This window comes from Octopus bimaculoides, chromosome 8, assembly GCF_001194135.2.
Source record: "Octopus bimaculoides isolate UCB-OBI-ISO-001 chromosome 8, ASM119413v2, whole genome shotgun sequence".
NCBI lineage: Eukaryota > Metazoa > Mollusca > Cephalopoda > Octopoda > Octopodidae > Octopus > Octopus bimaculoides.
This window is the reverse complement of record NC_068988.1, coordinates 79,465,469-79,476,463: the sequence shown is the minus strand read 5'-3', so window position 1 is coordinate 79,476,463 and position 10,995 is coordinate 79,465,469. Positions and strand designations below refer to the sequence as shown.

General features: G+C 33.4%; 1 protein-coding gene across 2 annotated transcripts in view; it reads left to right on the top strand.

Annotated features, from left to right (window-relative positions):
* The window catches only part of LOC106875343 (polycomb complex protein BMI-1-A), a 154,939-nt gene that overhangs the window by 97,115 nt on the left and 46,829 nt on the right, over positions 1 to 10,995 (top strand). For both annotated transcript variants that reach the window (XM_052970202.1, XM_052970201.1), the window contains exon 5: positions 8,219 to 8,274. In XM_052970202.1, coding sequence (XP_052826162.1) covers positions 8,219 to 8,274 — 56 coding nt within the window. The remainder of the gene's footprint in view (positions 1 to 8,218; positions 8,275 to 10,995) is intronic.

The following is a 10,995-nucleotide window of genomic DNA, read 5'->3' as shown; positions in this document are numbered from 1 at the left end:
TATATATATATATATATATATATATATATATATATATATGCCAAAGGTAAGCAGAGTTAGCGGTTATAGAGACTGACTAAGAGATGAAATATCCGGAAGAGTGGCTATGTGGTAAGTAGCTTGTTTACGAACCACATGGTTCTGGGTTCAGTCCCACTGTGTGGCACCTTGGGCAAGTGTCTTCAACTATAGCCTCGGGGCGACCAACACCTTGTGAGTGGATTTGGTAGACAGAAACTGAAAGAAGCCCGTTGTATATATGTATATACATATATATGTATGTGTGTGTTTGTCCCCCAAACATCGCTTGACAACCGATGCTGTAGTGTTTACCTCCCTGTAACTTAGTGGTTCAGCAAAAGAGACCGATAGACTAAGTACTAGGCTTACAAAGAATAAGTCCTGGGATTGATTTGCACGACTAAAGGCGGTGCTCCATCATGGCCACAGTCAAATGACTGAAACAAGTAAAAGAGTAAAAGAGATTTACTATCGGTGTCAGTTACCTGTGCTATCCCTGGACATGGGTATGCAGGCACACTATGCTCGTAGGGTATGGGTAGGAACAGAATAAACAAAAGTTTATCAGGTATCAAATTCAAATAATCGGAAAACAGAAAAAAACTTTAGATCAACAAACAAATCAATTGGACAACATCTGTAGATTATTTTTTAATACAAAACATGACATAACATTTCTGTGTTTTATATATTTATATATATATATATATATGTACCAGTGGAACGCTAAGAGCACCGTCTGAACGCGATCGTTGCCAGAGCAGCTGTCTGACTTCAGTGCAGGTGGCACGTGGAAAGACATTCGAGCGAGATCGTTGGCAGTGCCGCTGGACTGGCTCCTGTGCAGGTGGCATGTAAAATACATCATTTCGAGCATGTCCGTTGCCAGTACCGCCTGACTGGCCTTCGTGCTGGTGGCACGTAAAAGTACCCACTACACTCTCGGAGTGGTTGGCGTTAGGAAGGGCATCCAGCTGTAGAAACTCTGCCAAATCAGAGTGGAGCCTAATGTTTTACCCTAATGTTTTAATTTGATTAACCATAACCAAGTTCTCAAAGTGGATGCAGAGATATTTCCGGAATTAACACGCCAAAATGAAGACTTTTGAATTTTACCATTAAGTTATAATTAGCAGAACCATATGCGCATTCGCGACTAGTGGTGAACAACTTGTATAAAATTCTGAGAATTATACTTTCCTTACAGTTCGTGCTGATGAGAAACATATTTTCGGTAGGGGAATATTAATTTCAAAACTATAGTACACTGATAATTTATATTTATGTAATTTTCAGTCTTGCCCGCATACGTTTTGGTATTTCGCTGAATTTCATTTGAGAACAATTAGGTCTTAGTAGACACATTACATGTGATCTTCTTCTAGCACATTAACAGTCCACCTAGTGTCTCCTTTATATGTACATATACAATAATCCCTTGAGATCTCAAATATTTTTTCTGAATCTCTCTGATTCTTTTAATGTGCTTGCTTCCTGGTAATAAATCGATATTAATATCCAATTTTTTACCCTAATGTTTTAATTTGTATACATACATATATATATATGTATATGTATATATACATTAGATATGTATGTATATATACATATGTATATATGTATATATACATATGTATATATGTATATGTATATATGTATATATACATATGTATATATGTATATGTATATATGTATATATACATATGTATATATGTATACATATATATGTATACATATGTATATATGTATACATATATATGTATACATATGTATATGTATTTATACATATGTATATGTATCACTTGCATACACGCAAAATAATGCACATATACCTCCATACACACTCACATACATGCACACACACATCCACATGTACGCACACATACCGCTTACACAACACGCATACAATTACACATACATGGGCATATATACATGCACTCAGGAATGCACATATACTCCACACAACCCCACACACATACACACGCACACAATATATATACATATGCACACACATATACACAAGCTTGCACGCCCGCACATACCTACACATACACATACATACCTCCTTCTTTTACACTCTCCTGCCTTAGAAAGAACTTTTTCTTCATCCATTCCTTTCCAGTCATTTCAAAATGTAACCATATAGGAATCGCTGGTGATTTTCTTTCTCCTGTCTTCCTTTCTATTGAACTTTCCTCTGTTTCCGAAGAAGAGCATCTGCTCAAAATGTTAAACCATCTTTCTTTCTTTCCCAGAGTATCTGCTAATACTTTATCTGTACCACGTTCTTGTGTTATTTTTTTTTGTTTTGTTCTTCTTTTTTGGATTTACTATATATATATAAACAATTGCAGTGTGGAAAGTGTTTATAAGCCATTTAAAAACACGCAAAAACCGTTAAATTTACTTCAACATTTAAATTTAATTTTTTAAATTTCAATTTAAACAAATAGAATAGTTGTATTGAAGATGTAATTGTTTATATATTTTTTGTTGGAGTTCTAGATAAAGGAAGACTTAGATATTTAATTATATGCATATATGTATATATATATATATATATATATATATATATATATATATATATATATATATATATATATATATGTATGTATGTATGTATGTATGTATGTATATATATATACACACATATACACACCTACATTATTATTGGGACACTCTTGGACATGAACGAGTTTTGACTGGTATATATTTGAGATGTAATGGAGTGAATTTTGATGGTTGTGGATTGCACTTGGTTGTATTGTCTGATAGGGTGTTTTTGTTGTTTTTTAGTTGTTCTTGACGTATGATTGAATAGTTAACGCTCACGCTCATAACGCATAGACATTTGAAATAATTTTTACAATCCAGTCATCAGTTCACACAGAATTTTATCTCTCTTTAAACCGTGACCCTGAAGTGATATATATATATATATATATATATATATATATATAATGGAACTGTTATTGTGTATATTATTGTGTGTGTATATATCAGAAAATGTATATAAGTTGAAACAATTTGTTGGCCTTTTTGGTTTTGAAATAATTGTTTATGTTATATAATATGTTATATCGTATTCGTAGTTTATTATGTAATATTATGATATAAATAAATTATTGGATTGTCAATAGTGCCTCTCTGCTTAATTTATATTTGTAATTTGCATTATACCCATATTTATATGGTATTCAACTGATGTTCCAGTGAATTGGATGTTTTACACACCCCTTTGAAGGAACTCTTTTCTTCAGTTTCTTCCACATATATATATACATACATATATATACATCTATACATACATATATGCACACACACACACACACACACACACACATATATATATATATATATATATATATATATACATACATATAAATCTATATCTACATACATTATATATATCATCATCATCATCGTTTAACGTCCACTTTCCATGCTAGCATGGGTTGGACGATTTGACTGAGGACTGGTGAAACCGGATGGCAACACCAGGCTCCAATCTAATTTGGCAGAGTTTCTACAGCTGGATGCCCTTCCTAACGCCAAATATATATATATATATATATATATGTGTGTGTGTGTGTGTGTGTGTGTGCAGATGTATATACAAATATATAGATGCATACATATATATATATATATATATATATATATACATGCATATATACATATTGAAAGTATTAATAGTGAAACTATTGAAACTGAAAGTACCTCACATTACAATTGAAATGTTATTGCTTCACTTTTGGCAGGTAATACTGAAATAGTGTAAGAGATAAGAGATTGCTGTGGACTCGCATAGGGCTAGAAGTTGAAAGTCATTTTTTTTCCCATGACACTGCATTGACCCTAAGTTAGGCATGTGTAAAATCTGAATGAAATCTGTTGGGTAGTTCTTGAGTTTTAGTGATGTGTGCACATACACATACACACACACACACACACACACACACACTTGCTCTCAAATAAACACCTGGACATATCCATAAAGAAAGAAAGGACACATGCTATTTTAATCTGAATTTTGACACATCACATTGAGAACACCAGTTTCTGTCCAATCAGAAAAATTAAGTAACATTTTAGTCGGTACTAAACTTTTACAGACACAGGTATGCTATAGGCACAAACATGTTTGTGTGATTACAAGTTTACTGTGCAACATTTTGAGCAAATTCCTTGTTCTGTAGTGATGTGTTGATGAATGTCTTGTGAGTGAATTTGGTAGATAGAAACTGTTGGTAATTTATTGTGTGTGAAATTCTTTAACCCTTTAGTGTTCAGGTTAATCTGTCAAATGTAATGCTTACTTGTTCACATTATTTTGAATTATTCAGGTTCAAGAGGGGTGTCTATAGTATTTGCTTGTAACTGAATTTTTTTCATACGGATTTGAAATTTTGTCAGTGGCTGCTTATGTACCGGTGGTTTATAGTTATGCAATTTTAGCTGATCTTAATGATTGAATTTGACTTTATGGGCAGGTAAATTTAATTAATGAGTGTAAAAGCAATAACTTTATGGATAAACACTAAAATTGAAATTCTTAATGTATCTGTTTGACTTGTTGCTAAATTTATCCCAGATGTCAACTGCCAACAATTTTGCCACTTGTCAAGATGAGGTACATTAATTTGAATTAATTAAAATACAGATTTTACTCTTTCTCTATATTTCATTCAAGCATTTTCATTGAAAATAAAGTACAAAACTCTTTTACTAGTCAATATACCATTGGCTATGTAGTCTTATACAATTTAACGAATAAATTTACATGGCAGAATGCATCTAATTAAAAAAGCTCATTAACAGGCAAGACAATGGTGAATACAGGTATGTAACATACTGAGAATTAATATGTGTTTCTCATTTTCACATATTATTTGTAATAAAATGAAAGGAATACATGATAGTATTACTATCAAACAACAAAATATAGTTATGCCATATTGTCCAAAGCACCCTTTACACAAGGGCACTTTGCAAAACGAACATATATATGAGGTCTCAACCTGATATTCTTTTGCAGTGAACACAGTCTGCAAACTTTTTCCTTCCATTTATTTTTTCCATTTATGAAAGTCAATATTTTCTGTCGACATCCACCTCAGTTAATTTTGCTTTTCTCCCAGTTCTGTGCTTTCTGGAAGAAAAGCCCTCACGTAACTGAGATGCAATGTCAACCCAAAATTTCAAACGGTCATAGGCCTTTGGTGGCAGAGGCACCTTCTGGCTTTTTACATAAACAATATATGAATTAACTATAGTTAGACATAATGCTATATCAGGACTCCAGTAGTTCCACAGTCAAGGAAGCTGATTGATACCAAACATAATGTTTATAGTAAGAAAAGCTTGTATTTCCGCAGTATCAGTTGGCTGCCATAGTGGATCGGGTCTTCTATTAATAGAAATTATGCATTGAACATATTTATTTGTTTCCTCCATGACAGTTTCAAAAAAACTTTTTGGTAAAAATTAAGATGAATAGTCCAATGGTTGAGCATTGGGAGGGAGACTGTATTGTGGACTAGTCTTTTCTGTGAAATTGGGAATTGTGGTTGAGGTAGTAATCTTCAACCATATTGCTGTAATGTTTTCAATATCATTTTCATCACTTTCTTTATCAAGATATTCCTTGTCCAACGATTTTTCGTAAATATCAGTATCAGATTCATCCAAAGGCAAATCACAGTTGTTTTCATTTATATTTTGTGCATCATCAAGAGTTAAATAAAACCTTCAAATTTGGAATCACTACTTGCTGATGCTATATTGTTAAAAACTAAGATACACACTTTTCTTCAAGTGTTGAAAAAAAACCAAGAAGTCTCAAAAATTTTGTGGTATTTTCTCTTGAATAAAGGCAGGAAAAACTTTATCTCACATTATCTCAAAGCTATGGGAATTCAATAACGTGATTTGTTTATATTTTTAGTGATTTCAGGAATTGGATATGGCTGGTCTGAACACTAAAAGGTGTCTCTATAGCATAGCCGATCTGGTCACAGGCCGAGCAAAATTGATTTTTTTTCTTCCATTCCTTTTTTATATTCTTTGCTGTCATAACAACTTGAACTTAATTTTAGAACATTTGTCGAATGAATAATTCTTTACTCGAGGTGTGGGTAAGAGTTGTCAATGGGAAGAACATTCATTTAGTTTAAAAATCCTGCCTTGAATAAGCCCTTGGTCAACTTGTGTTAGCATGGGAAAATGGATATTGAATGAATGAATGAACATTTGTGTATTTATGTATGAACACTAAAATAGATATATTTTTACTTCCAAAAACTATCTAAATTTTTGCTATATTAATAATGATTTTTTTTGCTAAAAAAAAATCTGTCATATCTTCATTTCCAGGGCTTCATGAAAGAGAACATTTTTTTGCTGAGTTAAAAAATTAAAATTAAAATATTTTAACTGGGGAAAGTGAAACACAAATCCTACCAGGGTCCACTATGCCTTTTGTCTTTTCAAGGTCAAAGTACCAGTGAAGTACTGAAAGCAATGTTATTTGCTCCCTGTTATCTCAAAATTGCTGTCCTGCCAAAATTTGAAAAACCATTATTATTATTGAACTGGCAGAATCATTAGCATGCTGGTCACAATGGTTAGCAGCATTTTGTCAGTCCTTACGATCTGAGTTCAAATTTTGCTGAGGTCAACTTTGCCTTTCATCCCTTCAGGGTCGATAAATTGAGTACCAGTGAAACATTGGGATTGATGTAATCAACTAGTCCCTTCCTCCAAAATTTCATGTCTTGTGCCTTTAGTAGAAAGGATTAATATTATTATTATTACCATCATCATATCATGCACTCAATAAAAATCAAGAACACAAATGATATTTATTTCGAATAACTATTTTATGAATAATTATTTCCGTACAATTGTTTTCAAACAATTTCCATGATACACCAGCAATACTTTCCTCTTTTTGTGATAGTTATTCTTTCACATTAGCTTATATATCTTACTCATATATAATTAAATTGCATTTGAATTAAATCTCTGTTTGCATTTGTCTCTCTCTTATACTTACACAAATACGCACATGCAAGAGGGAAGGAGAAAATGATGGAACTAAAAAGCGGAAAAGAAGTACAATTCACTCAGTCAGCATAATAACTAGTTACATATATGACATTTCTAGGCATGTACTGTATGCATTGAGATGCCATATGCTAACTAGTTGTTGTTGCAGATAGTATAAGAAATGAGTGGAGAGTGCCTACCATTTGGAAGATTGGTATAAAAAAAAATAAAAATCCAGTGCAGATGCAAAAAGACATGATTAAAAATTATAAAGATACTGAGTTACAGATGTCACCAAGAAAGAAGTGTATATGTTGCCTTTATGAGGCTGGCACTTACTAATGTCACTGACTTAGATGTAACTTGCATTAGTAAAATAGATCTGTGTCATCCCTCAATTAAACTGAGATTATCTTATCTTTAGTGTCATGTATATATGTATACACACACACACATAATTACAGTTAAGTAATGCCTTCAAAGTGCATGTCTTTCAATTAATGTTTAATTGGAGTGTTATATTGTTTTTGAAATAGTATTTAGACATAAATATATTTACTGTTTGCCTTTTTTAAAAAGATAATATTTAGAATTAAATAAGTGGAACACAATACTTATGTGAGAGGGCAGATGACAGAAAACTTGTTTGCTCAGTAGCAACTCAGTAGATACAGCTTACAAAGATAAAGTTACAACCTGAGAGGGAAACTAAAAGATTTTATATCAGAACAAAGGAATACATTTAGAAAAGTTGTGGGCTTTTTTTCTCTGAAAAAATTTCACCATTTCTCTACTATGAGCAAAAAAGGACATTTCAACTTTCTCAAGATACAAATATGGGGGTGAGGTAAATGATGTAAGAGATGTGGATAGTCTGTGCTTTCTATTTGAAACAATGATTATCTTATAGCACATTGATATTTAAAATGTTTGTAAAAAGCAGAAATATTGTAATACTGCCCTTATAATACATGCTCATATTAATAAACATCAAGACAGAAATTGTTAGCATTTTTTAAATAAAGCCTCAATTGAAATAAAAAATCTGTGTCTAAAATATTCAGTATCCCTGTATTGTGTTTTACTTGCAATTAATATAATAATATTGGTGAATCTAAAAGAAGATAATCCATTGTTTATTTTCCAGGGCTGATGAAACTTTACAAGACTTAGTGTATAAATTGGTTCCTGGCCTTTACCGAAGTGAGTTTTCTGCAATATTTACTTTTCCCTTATTCAATTTACTTCTTTCTTCAAATATTCATCTATAGTAATGTCATGGGTAAATTCATAGGATTTTCATATCTGAGTATTGATTTTTTTTTTTTATTGTTGTAATACTATTATTCATTTTCTTCCTATTAAGGTATATTTTTCACAAAAAGGTGATGTAATACCATTATTGCATAGTACTAGCCTTTAATTGTTTTCAGTTTTGAACTTTGAAATTAACCTTGCCATCATTTTTTTTTTATGTCAAACTTATGTCTGTCCAAAAGTGTATATATATGTACATATATTTGTGTGTGGGTATCTTTTGTCTTCACATTCCTTCTATTGTATTCTTTCTCCACCTCCTCTGCTCTTTTTTTCTTTGTCTTTTTCTCTGTGTTCACTCTCTCTATTTCTTTCAGTCATATTTCAGTCTATCCTTGCCCTCCCCTCCTCTATATGTACTTACTTTTGTGATGAAGGATTGACTTAATGTACAATGAATGAAGAATCTGTATTGCTCATCTTCTGATACCTGTCACATGACAACATTGTTCCATACTTCTCTTACATTTCCATTTATTGACACAATTACCAGATTCAGTTGTTGGCACTCTTTTACATAAAACAATGATTTTTTTTTCTTTCTATACAAAAGCTGTTATGTTAACATACTATGCTGCATAAATGTGGGTGTAGACTTATGTATGTGTAAATATGTGTGTTTAGATGTAAATAGATAATATATATGTGGTGTGTAAATGTAAGTATATATTTATGTGAAAGTATGTGTATATGTGTGTATAAATTGCTTTACAGATTTTTACCCAAACAATATCTTCAATCTCACAATATTCTTTACCAGAATATTGGGAAACTGGCTCGTTGATTTATGACATGGTTTGTGTGTGTGTAACACATATACATACATCTGTCTATATATACTCACATTCAATTCAATGTTTATGGAGATGAGAAATTAAATTCATTCTTTATGCAACTTTCTTATTGATGTTATGAATAATATTTATATGCAAATGGGTTGTACAGAAGTAGAACCTGACAGCAAGATAGTCTACTAACATAGAATTTGTGTATGTATGAGCTTATTTGTAAGGGGTTATGGATGACTAGTCTTTAAAGTATTTTGCAAGGAAGTAATTGTTCCCCCCCCCCTCTTAATTGTGTCAAACATACTACATCTGCTTAATGACTCTCTCATCACAACTTTGGTAAAGAATGTTGTCAAATTTCACTGTGGAGGACTAATAAAACATGCCTTGAATTGTCATCTACATTTGGTTGAAATAATATTATCCATTTCATCATTGAACTAATGTTGTCACTTTTCTCACCATATAAATATTTCTAATTAAGAATTTAATTTGTTTTATGTATTGATTTTAGTTTCAGTTGTCACATTAGCCTATTTTAGGGGAAGTGGCAAATTTGACAATCATGTCTTTCCCAATGGTATTCATGATACAGTTAAAACAGCAAGCTGACAGAATCAACATCAAAGTATCAGATGAAATGCCTTACAGTTTCATTCTTGCCTTCTGTACTCTGAGTTCACATCTTGTCAGCTTTGCCCCTTTTTAGTTTCATCATCATCATCATCATCATTTGATGTCCTCGTTCCATGCTGGCATGGGTTGGACGGTTTGACAGGAGCTGGCCAGGCAGGAGCCTGCACCATACTTCTGTGTCTGTTTTGGTGGGGGTTTTATGGTTGGATGCCCTTCCTAACACCAACCACCCAGCAGAGCAGACTGAGTGCTCTTTTATGTGGCACAAACACAGGCAAGGTCAGTTTTGGCATGGTTTATACAGTTGGATGCCCTTTCAAACACCAACCACTTGACAGTGTGGACTGGATGCTTTTTGAAGTGGCACCAGTACTGGAAGGATCACCAAGCAACTTGCAAGACAAAGATCCTTTGAGAAGGGAGGGAGCATTTGAAGAGGTGATCTTGTGTCAGCTGATGAAAGGTTATAGTGAGACAAAGAGACAGAAACAGGTGTGTTGTAGGTAGGGAAGAGAAAGAGAGAGAGAGGGTGGGAGACAGCAGGAGTGCAAGAGAGGGCAGGAAAGAGATGATGGCAAAATGCTGGGCATACTCACAAGGGACAGGGATTGGAATATAGATAGGAAGGTCAAGTAAAAGAAGAGAGAGATAGACGGTGGCAAGTGTCAGGGCATATCCTTGAACTACAGCAGTCACAGTATAAGTGGCAGGGCATTACTAAAGAAACATGAGTAGAGTGTGGGCAGAGGGAATGCAGTGAGTGGTGAAAAACCTGGGTGTATAGAGGGGTTGGCTACTGGCTAGCAATGATACAGTGAACAGGATTCTGAGTAAAGGATTGAGGAGTGAGAAATAAGCATAGTGCATGAAAGAGGAGATATGAGGCAGAGAAGAGTTGTAGTTTGGTTTGTTACAGTAGGATGTGTGAAAAGTTTTCTTGTTAGATGTGGGTGGAACACACAGCGATTCTAGAAGTCGGTTTCTCTGATATGTGCAGGTCTTGTCAAGAACCTCATATGACCAGTCATCTCAGTCCATTGTCATCCTCTCCACGAGGCCCAACATTCTAAGATTGGCCCTTGCCACTTCAGTTATGCCTATAAATAAGATACTGGATCAGTACTTGGACGTATTTCTCTCTCTCTCTCTCTCTCTCTCTCTCTCTCTCTCTCTCTCTCTCTCT